General features: G+C 36.1%; 1 protein-coding gene across 3 annotated transcripts in view; it reads right to left on the bottom strand.

Annotated features, from left to right (window-relative positions):
- RB1 (RB transcriptional corepressor 1) overlaps positions 1–20,577 on the bottom strand; it is a gene marked incomplete at its 3' end in the record, with an annotated part of 133,762 nt that overhangs the window by 16,560 nt on the left and 96,625 nt on the right. For all 3 annotated transcript variants that reach the window (XM_082859168.1, XM_082859169.1, XM_082859170.1), the window contains exons 18-19: positions 3,981–4,099; positions 942–1,087 (exon numbers count right to left, since the gene is read on the bottom strand). In XM_082859168.1, coding sequence (XP_082715294.1) covers positions 942–1,087; positions 3,981–4,099 — 265 coding nt within the window. The remainder of the gene's footprint in view (positions 1–941; positions 1,088–3,980; positions 4,100–20,577) is intronic.

Raw genomic sequence — 20,577 nt, forward strand, 5'->3', positions numbered from 1 at the left:
AATAACAACAAATAACACTTTCTGAGTGCTTACTATGTGCTAGGCACTGTTGGAAGCGTTTTATGTATTAATTCATTTAATATCTCAAAACCCATACAAGGTAGATTATTATTATTTCCATCTTACAGATGAGAAAACAGGCATAGAGATATTAAAGGTTTTTTCCCTTTTTTAAAAAAATTGGAGTATAATTGCTTTACAAAGTTATGTTAGTTTCTGCTGTACAATGAAGTGAATCAGCTATATTTATACCTATATCCCCTCCCTCTTGGACCTCCCTCCCACCCCACCCCCATCCCACCCATCTAGGTCATCATAGAGCACCGAGCTGAGCTTCCTGTGCTTTATAGCATGTTCCCGCTAGCTATCTATTTTACGCATTGTAGTGTATATATGTCGATCCTAATCTCCCAATTCATCCCACCCTTCCCTTCCCCACCATGTCCACATGTCTGTTCTCTATGTCTACACCTCTATTCCTATCCTGCAAATAGGTTCATCTGTACCATTTTTATAGATTCTACATATATGCGTTAATATACGATATCTGTTTTTCTCTTTCTGGCTTACTTCACTCTGTATGACAGACTCTAGGTCCATCCACATCTCTACAAATGACCCAATTTCATTCCTTTTCATGGCTAAGTAATATTCCATTGTATATATGTACCACATCTTCTTTATCCATTCATCTGTCGTTGGACATTTAGGTTGCTTCCATGACCTGGCTAATGTAAATAGTGCTGCAATGAACATTGGGGTACATATGTCCTTTTGAATTATGGTTTTCTCAGGATATATGCCCAGTAGTGGGATTGCTGGGTCATATGATATTAAAGCGACTTGCCCAAATTCACGCCTAGTTAAGCAGAAGAGCCATGATTTGAATCCAGTCAGCCTCGTTTCAGAGTCCATGCTCTTGAGAGTGATCATCTACTAACCTTTTTTGTAAAAGAGTGAAAGGGAGGTAGATTTCAATGGCTTCTGAGTCTGGAAGGCTGAGGTTGCTTGTGCCTCTGAATTTGCAGTAGAATTTACACGTGTAGTTGACCCTTTTTTCTTTGGGGATCTTACAGGAGAAAGATACCTAGATAATATTCAAAGGAAAAGACTTCATTTGAAGTTTGCTAAGAATCTCTCTCTCTCTCTCTCTCGCTCACACACACACACACTCATGGCTGTACACATGCATCCAAACACATCTTGTCTATTTCATCTACTGTTCTACACCAAATCCCTCTTTAAATACAAGTTGGAAAAGAGAGATTAATAGGAAACTAAGCTTGTCCTTATCATTTCTAACTCTATTTCAATAAATGGCTTTTCTTGGGAATTACTGCGTTATTTAAAAAATAGCTGCATATGTTTATATGTTCAATTCTAATAATTAAAGTGGGACTGAGTTCATAAAATTCTGGTTCAGAATTTCTGGTTCCAGAATTCTGGTTCAGTCCTTCCTCCAGCTTAAAAGAACAAGCCACTGATATCAAAATATCAATTTCTCTGATTCTCTCCTAAAAACATTTCATTGATAACTATGGTTCATATACATAGCACTTAAGTTACACATACACACTCCCTCCTAAATTATATAGTACACAATTATATGAATTAATATTTCAGGTAACATTATCAAAGCAGATTTATACCTGTATACTAAAAATATGTCAGGCATAAATCAAGGCAGAGATATTAGTAAAATTATTTCTCAATTTCTGACCTTCTACTGCTCTGTGTTGCCCTTTATTTTAGAGGATAATCCAGGTCTACTTTCTTTTTTTTTTTTCAAGAACACTTTTTATTAAGGTCACTATTAGTAAAAGGTTTACAGTCTTTTAAAAATATCCCAGAATCTACTATGAAGAGCAAGTACTAGGGAGTAAACACCAAAGCATAACTTTCTAATTTTGTTTTAGTAGCTGAGAAATCATTCTGAGCAGGAAGTAGGATTTGTACCTTACTATGGATGTTTCTAGTACATGCAATATATTTACTAGTACACTAGGAAAAGGGAATCACCATCATAGCTTTATAAGTACCAGGGTCTAGTCTATTATCACCCTTGAATTTCCCTTCAATTCACTAACTAACAATATTGTAGACTGACTTAACTTGGGTAGAAGTTAGTCCCCCTTGAATTCTACGTGACCACATTACCTCCTGGACTTCGCTACTTGAATCTCAGACTTAAGAAGGCCAAAGTGGAGCTCTTGATTTCTTTCCCATTCTTCCCATGTCAAGAAATGGCTCCACATTACATCCAGTTTAAGTTAAAAACTTAGGAGGTATTTTTAATTTTTCCCTTTTCCCAATCTTCAAACCCAATGCAAAAGAAAGTTCTATTAAATCTTCCTCTAAAATACACCCCAGATCTTTCCATTTCTTTGTATCTCTACTGACATATCTTAGACCAAGTCGTTTACATCTCTCACTTGAACTAGTGAAATTTTCTCCAAACTGGTCTTTCTACTTTCTTCCTTGCCCTGTTCCTTTCCCTCCTCCAAACCCATCTGTACTTCAAGTAGCAGTCAGAAACTGACCCTTTAACAATACCCATTATAGCAAGCTGCACCCCTGCTTAAAACCTTAATGCTTTCCCACTGCCCTTCTAAAACCCAAACTCCTCCCTTCGGCCTATGAGAACCTACAAGGTCTAGCTCCAGTTTGCCTCTCCAGCCCCATCTTGTACCATTTTCCTCTTGTTTGCTTCGGGGTTTATTTCTGTTCCTCAGACCAGCTAAGTTTGACCACCCAAGGCCACTGCACTTAATACTGTTTGCTGTGCCTGTAATGCACATCATACAGATTTTGCCTGGCCAGCACCCACTTGTTCTTGAAGTCTCAGGTCAAACAGCACTTCATCAGAGAAAGCTTCCCTCAACATTCTAACACTCTCTTAGCTTCTCTCTTTCACATCTTTCTCTTTCTTTCTATTACAGAACTTATTATATTCTAAAATAACCTTATGTATTAGTTTACTTGTTCACTGTTTATTTCCTTCCTCCAGAGCGTAAGCTCTATGAGGGGAAGGACCTAGTCCATCTTATTCGCCTTTGTATTCCCAGTGCCTAGAACACTTCCTGGCACCTAACGGACAACTGCTTATTGAATTAAAGAAAAAGATAAGGCTTGACTTATTTATATTTATGTATTACCTAGCAAACAAATTAATACATGAAGGCAGAAGCTCCATATGCCAGAAATACTTTGGTACAAATTAGCATGGAAATGACATCTCTGGAAAACAGTCCCTGCACTAATCACAGAACCCTGTAATGTCAATTCCTATACAGAACTGAACAGGAACATAACATTAGGCACATTTCTATGAAAGGCAATGCAGCTAGACTGCTTAAGAGCATGGGCTTTGGGGTCAGATTGCTTGAGTTTGATTTCTAATTCCTTCTTCATAGATAACGGAGGCTGACAGCTGTGTCTATTATCTTACAGGGCTGTTAGGTCACTGTCCAGCACACAGTGAACCCTCAATAAATGTTAGTTATCTCCTTCTTCTTCCATCACACCATCATGCACTAATCAACTGTTTTAGTCTCAGATCCCACACCACTCCCTTTGCCCCATCCTATGCTTCACTCCAGATGCACTGAGCTGTACTCCCTGAAAAATGTTTCCTGCTTTCCTGGCTGCTATACTTTGGGGTTCATGCTATTTCGGTCTCTTCCCTCCTCTCCAGTTTCCATGTTGAAATCCTGCTCTACCTTTGAGGACTATCTAAATTGCCATCTCTGCATGAAAGGTGTCCTAACTACACCAAACCTGAGTGATTTCAGTAGCACTCTGTACCACTGTATATGAACTTTATTTGGGTCATGTATCTTATACTCCTGATCCCTGAAAGCAGGAAAAATGTCTTATTCAAAGTTCTATTCCCTACAGCTTTTGTATAACATCTTGCATCACACTATGCTCAGAATCTATTTGCAAGTTGAATGGATTGACACAACAGATATTCTACTTACATATCTGCTGCAGTGTGATTATTCTGGAGAGGAAGGTTGAGAGTACAAGCAGGTTCAAGGTGATCAGCTGGTCCTTCTCGGTCCTTTGCTTGTTTAATAAGATCAAATAAAGGTGACTCCTATATGAAACACGATGACATTAAAACAACATTGGTAAGTATGATTCTCCAATGTATACATCAAAATCATATGGTTTGACATGGTGAGCATTATGAATTTAGTCATAATCGACAATAGCAATTCTGAAGTCAGAATAAGATTCTTTTCTCCACCTTGAAAATAATGACTGCCAATTTTTGTATTACACATAAAATAAAGAACTAGGAATATGTATAACTTCAAATGCTTGTATTAGAAAAGAAATTAAAAGTTAGGGAAAGAAACACAGAAGAGACCCAAAGAAAGTAGAAAGAAGAAAATAATAAAGACATGAACAGGATTTAATGAAACTGAAAACAAAGATAAAACACATGGTTTGATCAACTAAGCTAATAATTGGTACTTTGAAATAACTAATAAAATTAAACAAAACTCCAGTCAGATCAACTGAGAAAAAGAGAAGAGACAGATAAATAGTATTAGGAACAAAACTGGAGCCACCATTACGAAGATTAGAAAGATAACAGGGTTGTGAAAAAATTTATGTCAATTCATAGGAAAACTTAGACCAAGTGGAAAATTCCTCAAAAATATAAATTGACCAAACTCAGTAAGAAATAAATAAACCTCAACAGTCCTATAAACTATTAAAGAACTTGGATCAGTAATTAAAAGTCTCCCCACAAAGAAAACATCAAGCACCGCTGGTTTTACCAGTGAATTCCACCAAACATTCAAGCAATAGATAATTCCACTTTTGCTCCAACTCTTTGGAGAATGGAAGAAGTAAAAACATTCTCTATCTCATTTTATGAGGCTAGTACAACACTGATACTAAAAACTGTCAAGGACATTACAAAAAGGTAAATTATAGCCCATTCTTGCTCATGAACAGAGATACAAAAATTCTGAACCAGAAATATTAGCAACCCACAACAGCAGTCTTAAAAAGAATATATCATTTACCAAGTTGAGTTTATCCAGGTTGCAAAATTAGTTCAACGTTAGAAAATCTATAATGTAATTCACCTCACTAATAAATCTAAGGTGAAAAATCTTGTCAAAATCAGTGCAGAAAAAGTTCTCATTTAAAAACCCATTTGTCATTAAAAAAAAAGAAAGAAAACTCTTTGTAAACCAGGAACAGAAGGATACTCCAAATTTGATAAATGACATCTACAAATAAACAGAAAAACCAAAGCAAACATTATATATAGTGGTGAAACGTTAAGAGCATTCCCCTTAAAAAATTGGAGATAAGAGAAGGTTGTCCAGTTATCATGCTTTCTATTCAGCATTATACTTGAAGTTCCAGTCTGCTCAATAAGTCAAAGAAAAAAGACTGGAAAGGAAGAAAGAACAAAAATACCATTATTCACAAATGATTTATCTGTTGATAAAGAAAATTCAAAAGGATCTACAGTGAAATTATTAGAATAAGAGAGATTAGCAAGGTTTCTGTACTGTTATGAAATCAATATGAAAAATAATTATATTTCTATATACCAAGCAAACAGTTTAAAAGCATAATTTTTAAAATACCATTTACAAAAAAGTAAGACCAGCAGTAAAAACCATTAAAAACCTTGGTTCAAAAACTGTAACTTTCTGGAGGTGAAAGCTTGCAAGTCCATAAAAATGGGGGCCATATATATTCTACTCTTTTAGTACTTGAACTAAAGGGCAAGAAAACAGACAGATGGCCAAGATGCTAGGTTTATTTCAAAAGGAAAAGCGGTGTATCCGTAAATAAAAATACAAAACACTGTAGAATATAAGTAGATTTTGAAAATATGAAGATAGTCTATTCAATAAAAGGTGAAAAATTAGCTAGCAATTTGAAAAAAAATTATTAAACTTTCATAATATATAGAAAGTCAATTACTTATGTTACAAAACAAAAATGAAAAGTATGAGAAGTACATGAGAATATAACTTTTACAAAATCTTTTTTCACCTTTACTGAAGTATAATTGACAAAAATCATATATATTTAAGGTGTACAACGTGATGGCTTCATACATTGTGAAATGATCACCACAGTCAAGCTAATTAGCATTTATTACCTCACATACTTTTTTTTCAACCCTTCACCTCCTTCTTTATAACTTTATTTATTTAAAAATTTTTTAATGTTATTTTTTTATACAGCAGGTTCTTATTAGTCATCAATTTTATACACATCAGTGTATACATCTGAATCCCAATTGCCCATTTCAGCACACCACCATCCCCACCACCCGGCGGCTTTCCCCCCTTGGTGTCCATACGTTTGTTCTCTACCTCTGTATCTCAACTTCTGCCCTGCAAACCGGTTCATCTGTACCATTTTTCTAGGTTCCACATATATGTGTTAATATATGATATTTGTTTTTCTCTTTCTGATTTACTTCACTCGGGATGACAGTCTCTAGATCCATCCACATCTCAACAAATGACTCAATTTCGTTCCTTTTTATAGCTGAGTAATATTCCACTGTATATATGTGCCACATCTTCTTTATCCATTGGTCTGTCAGTGGGCATTTAGGTTGCTTCCATGACCTGGCTATTGTAAATAGTGCCGCAGTGAACATTGAAGTGCATGTGTCTTTTTGAATTATGGTTTTCTCTGGGTATATGCCCACTAGTGGGATTGCTGGATCATATGGTAATTCTATTTTTAGTTTTTTAAGGAACCTCCATACTGTTCTCCATAGTGGCTGTATCCATTTACATTCCCACCAACAGTGCAAGAGGATTCCCTTTTCTCCACACCCTATCCAGAATTTGTTGTTTGTAGATTTTCTGATGATGCCCATTCTAACTGGTGTGAGGTGATATGTAGTTTTGATTTGCATTTCTCTAATAATTAGTGATGTTGAGCAGATTTTCATGTGCTTCTTGGCCATGTGTATGTCTCCTTTGGAGAAATGTCTATTTAGGTCTTCTGACCATATTAGGATTGGGTTGTTTGTTTCTTTAATATTGAGCTACATGAGCTGTTTATATATTTTGGAGAATAATCCTTTGTCCACTGATTTGTTTGCAAATATTTTCTCCCATTCTGAGGGTTGTCTTTTTGTCTTGTTTATGGTTTCCTTTGCTGTGCAAAAGCTTTGAAGTTTCATTAGGTCCCATTTGTTTATTTTTGTTTCTATTTCCATTACTCTAGGAGGTGGATCAAAAAAGATCTTGCTGTGATTTATGTCAAAGAGTGTTCTTCCTATGTTTTCCTCTAAGAGCTTTATAGTGTCCAGTCTTACATTTCGGTCTCGAATCCATTATGAGTTTATTCTTGTGTATGGTGTTAGGGAGTGTTCTAATTTCATTCCTTTACATGTAGCTGTCCAATTTTCCCAGCACCACTTATTGAAGAGACTGTCTTCTCCATTGTATATCCTTGCCTCCTTTGTCACAGATTAGTTGACCATAGGTGCATGGGTTTATCTCTGGGCTTTCTATCTTGTTCCATTGATCTATGTTTATCTTTTTGTGCCAGTACCATATTGTCTTGATTACTGTAGCTTTGTAGTATAGTCTGAAGTCAGGGAGTCTGATTCCTCCAGCTCCGTTTTTTTCCCTCAAGGCTGCTTTGGCTATTCGGGGTCTTTTGTGTCTCCATACAAATTTTAAGATTATTTGTTCTAGTTCCGTAAAAACTGCCATTGGTAATTTGATAGGGATTGCATTGAATCTGTAGATTGCTTTGGGTAATACAGTCATTTTCACAATACTGATTCTTCCAATTCAAGAACATGGTATATCTCTCCATCTGTTGGTATCATCTTTAATTTCTTTCATCAGTGTCTTATAATTTTCTGCATACAGGTCTTTTGTCTTCCTAGATGGTTTATTCCTAGGTATTTTATTCTTTTTGTTGCAGTGGTAAATGGGAGTGTTTCCTTAATTTCTCTTTCAGATTTTTCATCATTAGTGTATAGGAATGCAAGAGATTTCTGTGCATTAATTTTGTATCCTGCAACTTTACCAAATTCATTGATTAGCTCTAGTAGTTTTCTGGTGGCATCTTTAGGATTCTCTATGTATAGTATCCTGTCATCTGCAAACAGTGACAGTTTTACTTCTTCTTTTCCAATTTGTATGCCTGTTATTTCTTTTTCTTCTCTGATTGCCATGGCTAGGACTTGCAAAACTATGTTGAATAACAGTGGTAAGAGTGGACATCCTTGTCTTGTTCCTGATCTTAGAGGAAATGCTTTCAGTTTTTCACCATTGAGAATGATGTTTGCTGTGGGTTTGTTGTATATGACCTTTATTATGATGAGGTAGGTTCCCTCTATGCCCACTTTCTGGAGAGTTTTTACCATAAATGGGTGTTGAATTTTGTCAAAAGCTTTTTCTGCATCTCTTGAGATGATCACATGGTTTTTATTCTTCAATTTGTCAATATGGTGTATCACATTGATTGATTTGCGTATATTGAAGAATCCTTGCATCCCTGGGATAAATCCCACTTGATCATGGTGTATGATCCTTTTAATGTGTTGTTGGATTCTATTTGCTAGTTTTGTTGAGGATTTTTGCATCTATATTCATCAGTGACATTCATCTGTAATTTTCCTTTTTTTGTAGTATCTTTGTCTGGTTTTGGTATCAGGGTGATGGTGGCCTCATAGAATAAGTCTGGGAGTGTTCGTTCTTCTGAAATTTTTTGGAAGAGTTTGAGAAGGATGGGTGTTAGCTCTTCTCTAAATGTTTGATAGAATTCACCTGTGAAGCCATCTGGTCCTGGACTTTGGTTTGCTGGAAGATTTTTAATCACAGTTTCAATTTCATTACTTGTGATTGGTCTGTTCATATTTTCTATTTCTTCCTGGTTCAGTTACAAAGGTTATACCTTTGTAATAATTGTCCATTTCTTCCAGGTTGTCCATTTTATTGGCATAGAGTTACCTGCAGTAGTCACTAAGGATGCTTTGTATTTCTGCAGTGTCTGTTGTAACTTCTCCTTTTTCATTTCTAATTTTATTGATTTGAGTCCTCTCCCTCTTTTTCTTGAGGAGTCTGGCTTATGGTTTATCAATTTTGTTTATCTTCTCAAAGAAACAGCTTTTAGTTTTATTGATCTTTGCTGTTGTTTTCTTTGTCTCTATTTCATTTATTTCTGCTTTGATCTTTATGAATTCTTTCCTTCTGCTAACTTTGGGTTTTGTTTGTTCTTCTTTCTCTAGTTCCTTTAGGTGTAAGGTTAGATTGTTTATTTGAGATTTTTCTTCTTTCTTGAGGTAGGCTTGTATAGCTATAAACTTCCTTCTTAGAACTGCTTTTGCTGCACCCCATAGGTTTTGAATCGTCGTGTTTTCATTGTCTCTAGGTATTTTTTTATTTCCTTTTTGATTTCTTCAGTGATCTCTTGGTTATTTAGTAACGTATTGTTTAGCCTCCATGTGTTTGTGTCTCTTACGTTTTTTTCCCTGTAATTCATTTCTCATCTCATAGAGCTGTGGTCAGAAAAGATGCTTGATATGATTTCAATTTTCTTAAATTTACTGAGGCTTGATTTGTGACCCAAGACGTGATCTTGGAGAATGTTCCATGCGCACTTGAGAAGAAAGTGTAATCTGCTGTTTTTGGATGGAATGTCCTATAAATATCAATTAAATCTATCTGGTCTATTGTGTTATTTAAAGCTTGTGTTTCCTTATTTATTTTCATTTTGGATGTTCTGTCCATTGGTGTAAGTGAGGTGTTAAAGTCCCCCACTATTATTGTGTTACTGTCGATTTCCTCTTTTCCAGAGGAAACTGTTAGCAGTTGCCTTATGTACTGAGGTGCTCCTATTTTGGGTGCATATATATTTATAATTGTTATATCTTCTCCTTGGATTGATCCCTTGATCATTATGTAGTGTCCTTCCTTGTCTCTTGTAACATTCTTTATTTTAAAGTCTACTTTATCTGATATGAGTATTGCTACTCCAGGTTTCTTTTGATTTCCATTTGCATGGAATATCTTTTTCCATCCCCTCACTTTCAGTCAGTATGTGTCCCTAGGTCTGAAGTGGGTCTCTTGTAGACAGCATATATATGGGTTTTGTTTTTGTATCCATTCAGCAAGCCTGTGTCTTTTGGTTGGAGCATTTAATCTATTCACGTTTAAGGTAATTATCAATATGTATGTTCCTATGACCATTTTCTTAGTTGTTTTGGGTTTGTTTTTGTAGGTCCTTTTCTCCTCTTGTGTTTCCCACTTAGAGAAGTTCCTTTAGCATTTGTTGTAGAGCTGGTTTGGTGGTGCTGAATTCTCTTAGCTTTTGCTTGTCTGTAAAGCTTTTGATTTCTCCATTGAATCTGAATGAGATCCTTGCCGGGTAGAGTAATCTTGGTTGTAGGTTCTTCTCTTTCACCACTTTAAATATATCATGCCACTCCCTCTGGCTTGTAGAGTTTCTGCTGAGAAATCAGCTGTTAACCTTATGGGAGTTCCCTTGTATGTTATTTGTCGTTTTTCCCTTGCTGCTTTCAGTAATTTTTCTTTGTCTTTAATTTTTGCCAATTTGATTACTATGTGTCTCGGTGTGTTTCTCCTTGGGTTTATCCTGTACGGGACTCGCTGTGCTTCCTGGACTTGGGTGGCTATTTCCTTTCCCATGTTATGGAAGTTTTCGACTATAATCTCTTCAAATATTTTCTCTGGTCCTTTCTCTCTCTCTTCTCCTTCTGGGACCCCTATAATGCAAATGTTGTTGCATTTAGTGTTGTCTCAGAGGTCTCTTAGGCTGTCTTTATTTCTTTTCATTCTTTTTTCTTTATTCTGTTCTGCAGCAGTGAATTCCACTTCTGTGTTCCAGGTCACGTATCCGTTCTTCTGCCTCAGTTATTCTGCCATTGATTCCTTCTAGTGTAGTTTTCATTTCAGTTCTTGTATTTTTCATCTCTGTTTGTTTGTTCTTTAATTCTTCTAGGTCTTTGTTAAACATTTCTTGCATCTTCTCGATCTTTGCCCCCATTCTTTTTCCGAGGTCCTGGATCATCTTCACTATCATTATTCTGAATTCTTTTTCTGGAAGGTTGTCTATCTTCACTTCATTTAGTTGTTTTTCTGGGGTTTTATCTTGTTCCTTCATCTGGTACATAGCCCTCTGCCTTTTCATCTTGTCTATCTTTCTGTGAATGTGGTTTTTGTTCCACAGGCTGCAGGATTGTAGTTCTTCTTGCTTCTGCTGTCTGCCCTCTGGTGGATGAGGCTATCTAAGAGGCTTGTGTAAGTTTCTATAACTTCTTGATAAGAAAGGACTTTTTAGGTTTGACCATAACCCAGAACTCATAAAGGAAAAGATGAACCAATCTGACTATACAGAACCTGAAATCTTCTGTATAACTAAAACCACAATAAACTAAGTTAAACAAAGTCTTTAAAAAATAAACAATACTGATTTATTCTACAACCACCATAATGTACTAATTCCTATTGTCAAGGCATTATTTCCTGTATTCATTAGGGGCACTCTGAAGTGCGAGCTAATGGCTTTCATCTGAGTAAAATAATGCTAACAATTAACACCAGCTAATGCATGTATGTCATACTCAATGTTTTACATTTTCTAGTCATTGACAAACTGAATATCTTTACATATTCGATAAATGGAACAAATTCACATATATTCAGCAGGAGTGGCCTAATCCCACTCTTTTCTCAAACAAAGACATTTCAGGAGAACTTGAGACTCACAAAGATACGCAAGTAAACCTGAGCGTTTAATAGGATTTAGGTATGCTACTAATCAGGTATTTTCCTTTCTCTTCAGATATGGTTTAACCCATAGACTGTTTACCTGGTTGTGTTTTAAATTAGCACAATAGGATTATACCAAAGTGAATGCCTCTTCCAAGGATGAAGGTGGCATTTTGTTCACCAACAGTCTTCATGTTTCACTCAGGTATAACTTTTATTACTCCATCTCCCCCAACCCAATTGGTCACAGAGATATATAGATGTAGGTTTATGATAATGACTATGCCATGATAATAATGATGAGAAGACGTATGGTGCAGTGGATAGAAACACAGACTCTGCAGCCACACCACAAGGGTTCAAGTCCTGACCACTTACTGGCTGCATGACCCTGGAGAAAGTTGCTTAACCTTGTTATGATTCACTTTTCTCAACTGTAAAGTAGAGATGCTAATGACAATAATGCCTAGTTATCCATGCATCCATCCACCCATTATTCGTCATATGTCTATTCTGTAACAGGAGCTTTACTAGGAAGTAGGAACATAAAGGTAAACAACCCTCCAGTTGCCAGCTACTGATAGGGTCACTTCAGAAGCATCTGTCCTCTTCCACCTTATTCAACTTGTTCATTTGAAATGAACTGTAATCGTCCTCTATCACCAAAAAATTCCCACTCCTCCTCAGGTTTTCCCATATCATTAACACTTCTTATATACTGTTGCCCAAAGCAAAAAAGAATCATGTTTATTATTCTTTCTCTCACTCTCTACTGTCCAATCCATGCAAGTCATATTGGCTCCAACTTCAAAATATATCCCAAGTCTAACTTCTTCTCCAGATGGGACTTTTAGAGAGTTCTTAAAATAAAAACCCAGTGCCGGCAACTTCCCTAGTGACACAGTGGTTAAGAATCAGCCTGCCAATGCAGGGGACATGGGTTCCATCCCTGGTCTGGGAAGATCCCACATGCCGTGGAGCAACTAAGCCTGCGAGCCACACCTACTGAAGCCCACACACCTAGAGCCCGTGCTCCACAACAAGAGAAGCCACCGCAATGAGAAGCATGCGCACCGCAACGAAGAGTAGCCCCCGTTCACCACAACTAGAGAAAGCCCATGTGCAGCAACAAAGACCCAACGTAGCAAAAAAAACAAAAACAAAACCCAGTGCCAAGCATATAGTGGACACTCAATAAATATTTCTAGACTGTTATATGACATAACCATACCATAGGTTTAATTAAACACAGCAAAACACAAAGAAGAAAGTAGATGGTAAGATTTGCTTTCTAACTGACACTAAATATCAACTGTGGCATCTGGCCTCCAAGAAAACCCCTATAATTCCTGCCACTGGGTATTTACACCCTTATACACTGTCCTAGGGTTAGTCTGTGTGATCAATGGCATATAGCAGAAGTGACAGCATGTCAGTTCTGAGATTAGTTTATAAAAAACCTGCAGTTTCCGTCTTAGGCACACGCTCCCGCGCTCGCGCTTGCGCCTGCACTCTCACTCTCTCTCTCTCTCTCTCTGATCTCTTCTTGCTCTAGGTGAAAGCAGCTGCCTTGGAGTAAGTAACCCTATGGAGAGGTCTATGTGGCAAACAAATGAAGCCTCTGGCCAATGACCAGTGAAGGAATGAGGGCTGCCAACAACCGTGTGAGTGAACTTAGTAGCGGATTCTCGAATTCCAGGAAATATTTAAGCTGACTGCAGCCTTTGTTGACAACTTGAGGAACTTTCCTGAGAGAACTGGAGCCAAAACCACACAGCTAAACCACTCCCAGATTCCCAACCTTCAGAAATTATGTGAGAAGTAAAACATTAGTTGTTTTACTAAACTGTTAAGGTTTGGGGTAATTTCTTACATAGCAATAGATAACTAATACAGAATCTGATTTTTTTTAAATCTAAAGAAAGTATTTAATGGATTATTTGACTTCTGAAAATTTATGCATTTATATCTATAGCACTGTTCGCATTCAGGACTCAGACAGAAGTTTACTCTTGGTCTCAGGCAAGCTGTCTTATGTCATTACTTATCTACTTAAATTAACTCTCAGCATAATCACTCTCTGGACATTCCACTCTATTTTGCCACTTAATCATGTGAAGGAAATCAGACTCTCTCTGTCAGCAAGTAATATGGATAGAAAAAGCTATAAGTCTACTCTACATGATCTTTCATATTAACATACATCTAAAGCAAATGTGAACTTCTCCAGAGAGTAAAGGACTTAAAGGCTATCAGGTCAAGGTATCCCTAAAAGAGATTCTGATTATCCAAGTACATACAAGTTCTCCAGTGCTAGTAGAAAAATTAACAATAGGGGAAGTGGAAGACAGGAATTGCTATTGTTTTCTGTGTATTTTAAGAAATATTATTGGCCTTACATTACAGGAAATGTTTTTGTACTATCCTAAGCCAAATCACGATAAGACCATTCTACCTTGCAAAAGGAAACTAGAATACAAAACATAAAGTTTTGGGCAGGCCTTGACTTTTCTGACAGTTCTTTCCCATTCAACTTCACTACTTCTTTAATACTGATATTTCTCAGGATCCTTTTGCCAATATATATGCTGGCTGAGCCACTATCATGGCTTTAGTTATATTTCTAGTTATTCCTAAATCTACATTTCTGACTAAAACTATTCTTTCAAATTCCAGATCCAGTATTTCCAACTAGATACCTTGGATCTCTACACGTATATGTGGCAAACATCTCAAATATTAACATGTTCAAACATTAACATGAACTTATTACCCTCATCACCAATCAGCTATGACTCCTTCAACATCCTCTTTGGTTAACGGTTATCAATCACCTAATCACCCACAGTACAAATCTTAGAATTACCCTCAGAATTCCATCCAGGCACCTAAACTTTTGATTCATGCTTTTACTTTTAACATATTTATGCCTTTATATTTAAAACTGGTTTCTTGTAGATAGTATAGAGTTGGGTCTTGCTTTTTTATCCACTCAGACAATCTCTGTCTTTTAATTGGGGTTTAGGTTATTTACCTTTAATGTAGTTATTGACATGGTTACTTTAAATCCTACATCTATTTGTTCCATCTGTTCTTTATTCCCTTTTGATGAAGGTGCAAAAGCAAATCAATGGAAAAAGAATTAACCTTAACCTAAATCTCAAACCTTGTACAAAAATAAATTGGAAATGGATCATGGACTTAAATATTGAATGTGAAGCTATAAAACTTTTAAAACATAGGGGAAAATCTTGGGGATCTAGAGTCCTTAGACTTGACACCAAAAGCATGATCCATACAATAAAAAACTGATAAACAGGAATTCATCAAAATTTAAAACTTTTGCCATTAGAAAGACATGTGGAAAGGATGAAAAAAGAAGCTAGAGACTAGGAGAAATTATTTACAAGCCACATACCCAACAAAAGACTAGTATCTAGAATATATAAAGAACTCTCAAAACTCAATGGTAAAAACCCCACAAACAATCCAATTAGAAAATGGGCAAAGACATGAAAGAGACTTTTCACCAGAGAGGAAATACAGATCACAAGTAAACAGAAGAAGATATTCAATACGATTAGCCATCATCCTGATGGGCAATGTAAATTATAACCTCAATGAACTATCCTCACATGATCAGAATGGCTAAAAGAAAAAATAGTGGCAATCCCAAACAATGGCAAGGATGCAGAGAACCTGGATCACCCATATATTGCTGATAGGAATTCAAAATGGTACAACCACTCTGGAAAATACCTGGCAGTCTCACAAAATAAAACACAATAACCACACGACTCTGCAATTGCACTCTTTGGGCATTTATCCCAGAATAATGAAAACTCATGCTTATATAAAACATGTACACAAATGTTTATGGCAGCTTTACTTGTGATAGTCAAAAATATTCTTCAATATGTGTATGGTTAAAGAAACTGTAGTACGTTCGTACTCTGAAATATTAGTCAGCAATAAAAAGGTATGAACTATCGATACATGTAGTACCTTAAATGAATCTCCAGAGAATTTGGCTGAGAAGAAAGATAATCCTATTTGATTTCATTTATATAATATTTTGAAATAACAAAATTTTAGAAATAAAGGGCAGAATAATAGTGGCCAGGGGTTAGGACATGCATAGTGGGGCTGGAGAGATGTGAGTGTATTTCCTTCTATGAGGCAACTGTTCAGTATATTTGTCTATGATGGTGGTTATGTGAATCTGCACACTGTCCCCAGGTCAGGCTGCCAGGTGTCTCTTAGTTGAGGGCCCTATGCTAAGTAAAATAAGTCAGACAAAGATAAATAGAGTTGGCCTTCCCTATTGTGGGAGGTGGAACCTATGGATATAAACGGCTGATTGGGTTATGCCATTTTATATAAGGGACTTGAGCATCCACAGATTTTGGTATCTGCAGGGATCCTGGAGCCAATCCCCTGCAGACACCAAGGGATGACCGTACAGTACAACCTCACTTATATGTGGGTTAAAAAGAAAAAAGAAAAAGAGCTTGTAGACACAGAGAATAGATTGAGGGTTGCCAGAGGCAGGGGGTGGAGGGTGGGCAAAAAGGGTGAAAGGGGTCAAAAAGTACAAACTTCCAGTTATAAAATAAATAAGTCATGGATGTAAGATACAGCACGGTGACTACAGTTAATAACACTGTAGTGCATATTTGAAAGTTGCTAAAAGATTAAAAATGTTCTCATCACAAGAAAAAAAATTATAACTATGTATGGTGATGAATGTTAATCAGACTTATTGTGGTGACCATTTCACAATATATACAAATATTGAATTATTATGTTGTACACCCAAAACTAATATAATGTTATATGTCAATTGTATCTCAATTTTAAAAGTTTTTTAGTCTGGAAAATTATAAACAGTTGATTTATTAGAGTAGTAGAGTTATATTATCTTTTTACTGCTAATTTTATTCTATTTCTCTTATTATTGCTCTTTAAGAGCCTTAATAATATCTCTCCTACAATATAAATAAAAAATTTACTCCTAAAAAAAAATTTAAAAAAACAAAGCTCATGGAATGATGTCACATGTGCTTAGAAAGTAATGGAGTTGAGTCAGAGAAAACTGGTCATGGTTCCAGGCACGAGGAGGGCTGGATAATGGTCATATGTCAGAAAATGAGAGTAAGGCCAAGAGTTGGCTCTATGAAGGACAGACATGGTGACAAGAATCTGAAGGTAGATCCAAACTTAGGATACCATGTTATCAAGGAAAAAAGACAAGTGGGATAGAACTACCTTTAAGGTCCTAGATGTCCATTCAACCAGATGTAGGATAGATAATTAACAAAAGTAAAGAAAGCTGACCTAGTTGTGTCTACTTCAAAATAAAACCAAAAAACCCCACAACAAACAAAAAAACAAACGTACAACGTAAAAGCTGTGAGTCAAGTTTACTCAGTGTCTTACTGACAACTATAGCCCAGGAGATAACCCCTCAGCTCTGAGAAACTGTTCTGAAGAGGTAAGGGGAGAGGTCAGTATATATGTGATTTTGGCAAAGGTGGTACTTGCAACCAAGCACACATTTTGGTAGAAGGTTGCTGCTAGTCATGAGGAGCACATATCTTAGTTAATGGTTTCCGTGCTTTTCTAAGTATGGAAAGATGCAAGAATCCAGGTTCATAAAAAATTTCCCCTGAAAATATCTAACTATCTGAAGGATTGTTCTGCCAGTTTTCCCAGAGCACAGAGTGCCTCATTCTGCCCTGAACTCCTTTCAGGGGGTGCTAAAGGTCAACAACTACAGTGGCTAAGGACTTAATTCTTGTAGAACCTGGTGGCGGGTGACATTTTTTAACTGGCAGTTGTATCAACAAGTTAATATAGGCTGTCAGATGTCACTGCTATTGGGAAACTGAACTCAACAGAAGAAAATTCAGTCCCTTGAGGTAATAGGGTACTAGCCGAAACATCAAGAGAAAAAGACAAACCTAATAATTGCCCAGGGACACAGAAGTCAGGGTGGGATCTGACTTGAAATGCAGCTATTGACCTGGGGATCCTTTTAATCTAAGATAGTAAGTTTCCTAGAAGTATTCAGCTTGGAGAACACTGTCAAGTAGCCAAAACCGAAACAAAACAAAACTCCCAGTTCATGATGTGTCATGCAAAACAAAAATCAGAAACAGACATGCGGAATTTTATCAAATTGAAATACTATTTAGAGATTTCCAATTGCCATGAAAATCTTGGGGACATGAACCTGGTGAGTGAAGTGATGGAAGATGAGGCTGGAAATACAGATTGAGAAGAGCCTTTTATAAGACTGTTTAACAGTTAAAGGTTAATTCTCTGAGATACCCACATGATTTATTCCTTCACTTCTTTCAAGTCTTTCTTCATGTGTCCCCTTATCAACAGGCCCTTCCTAGAACTCCCTACATAGAATACCTCCTTTTTCCTCCTGAATGTATTTTTCTTCGGAGAACTTATCACCATATGGCCAACTGTATAACTGCTTGTTTATTGATTGCCTGTCTCTCCAAAATAAAATATAAGCTCAGGAATTCTGTTACATTTGCTGCTATACATCTATCACCTAGAAGAGCACTTGGCACACAGTTGGCACTCAGTAAATATTTGCTCTTGAATAAACAAATAAATATAAGCATACCAAAGATAAAGATAACATAAGCAGGAAAAATAACTTAAATGTGCTTATCCTATTTACCTATCCATTTAACCAGGACAACAAGCCAGCAACTTCTTTTCTTTCTTTCTTTTTTTTTTTTTTTGGTCAGCCTGAAACAGTCCACTTCTGTTTAGCTAAAAACTAGAACAACAAAAGGCTTGGCTTTAAAGGGGGTCCTTTTGTAGAGTCAGTCATTCCGGGCTTTGTTTGTAACCTTTCTGAGGCAACACTGGTAACATCCGGCACTGACAGGAAATCCTCAAAATTTCCAAGAGTGTGAAATCAGTTGATTAAAATGAACACACTGGCAAAACCAGTAAAAAGAAGTGATCATGGAAATTTTGTTCTGGGAATGGATTACTAGTGGCTTAGAATCTTACTGATTAATTCTTCCATATGCCTTTGGGTATTAATATCTGTCAAAGAGTCAATCTTCTTCTTTGAATTCTGGCTGGGTTAAAAGCAAAACATCTACATAAATGCTTAAAGTCAGATGTGTTTCTGCTTTTAAATGTATTTGCAATAGTGTTCACGGAACTAGATCTTAAAAATCTGTCACTTGTAAAAATAAAAAAAAAAGGAAAAAAAGAAATTTAATCAAATTTATATATTCATTCCTCTTCTAGGAATTTAGAGTGAAACTAGTTATGAGGCATTCTTGAGAGAATTGAGGAGATAGTCACTCAAATCATTTTCTGTGTTTTTGGCTGAGAAAGACATGACTATACGTATGTGGGACTATACCGACATTATTACCAGGCACAGCTCTAGTCTTTAAGACTTGGAATTGGAAACTTTTATTCAACTTTAAAGGCTAGCCTTCTCTAGACATCGTCTGCTCTGAAGACCTTTTAATTGACTTGGTTGACTCTCATCTCCATGCTGTACAAACATATGTTGTTAGCCGTACTGCAATTATTTCTTTGTTTTTTAACCCTAAGTGATTGCATGAATATGTCTTAAAAGTGAGACATTTTAACTAAGTACTGTGGAAGTACAGAAAAGGAATTGATGAGATTGAAAGGTCTCCACAGAAAAATGGGATAAGATTTTAAGAGGGGAAAATGAAGGAATGGGGAACAGGAAGACAGGAAAAAAGGAGGAAGGGACAACTCAAGTGCTGACAGTGATAAACATGCTTGCTCAAGTTTTAAGTCTTATACCGCATTCCTGCTTCTCTTAATTTCCTTTATCTCTTTGCTTGAACCTGCTACAAGCATCATTCCCGTGCACTTTTACTTTGCTATAAACCATTATCCATTACCTTTTAAATCTTTCTTCTACTCCTACCCAACCCTACAAGCTGATTCAACGCTTTGAACTTGGGCAGATGGCTCATGCTCCAGTAAAGAGTAACATAAAGTGTTAAGTGTTTGCAGTAATGACAGAAAGGTAAATCATTTTCAAATGGTATCAATATAATAATACTAAGTTTGTCTAGAATTTAATAAATTTTCCTGTTAGGCTAAAAGATCTTTTTATATAAAATAAACATATTCTATCAAGATAAATTATAAATATTTTCTCAAGCTGAGAAAGTTTTGTTTCTAAATCTAAATAGAAAATTTATCATTAACAGGCTTCAGAAAAATTCAAAACGAGAAAACTGTTTTCACAGGTACAAATTTGAGATGGAAAAAGGCCCTGAAGAAACACTTCTCATCAAGGCAAACATTTGCAGCATTCAAAATGAATAAAATAAATTTAGAATACTTTTCTTACATTTAAAATTTTCACTGTTCCACACTTTCTTTTAAACTTGAACATATTTACTTCACATACTTTCTCATCCAATTTTTTTATGTATCTCATATTCTCAACGTTATTTTAGGTACAACTCCAATTACGGCCATCAAAACTTTTAATGAGAGAATACTTTAAAGTTTTGAACAATTCCTCTTTGATGAATTTTATAGTAAAAGAACATAGTATCTTGTTTGTGTTTTGGAAAAGAAAGGTCTTTTAGAGAAGAATGTTATAGAAATATAAAGGAAGGGCTTTCTTTTAAATGTTTAATCTTGACAGCATGATAAGATATTAACAAAACTCTTCTCATACAATGAGACTCCTGGCTTAAGCAAAGAATAATTCTTGTACATATACAAACTGGTTTCAAAATTAGAAATCCTTAAACATAAAGAATGAAAAGTGACTTCT

The sequence above is a fragment of the Leucopleurus acutus genome (genome assembly GCF_964270905.1).
Source record: "Leucopleurus acutus genome assembly, chromosome: 18".
Lineage (NCBI taxonomy): Eukaryota > Metazoa > Chordata > Mammalia > Artiodactyla > Delphinidae > Leucopleurus > Leucopleurus acutus.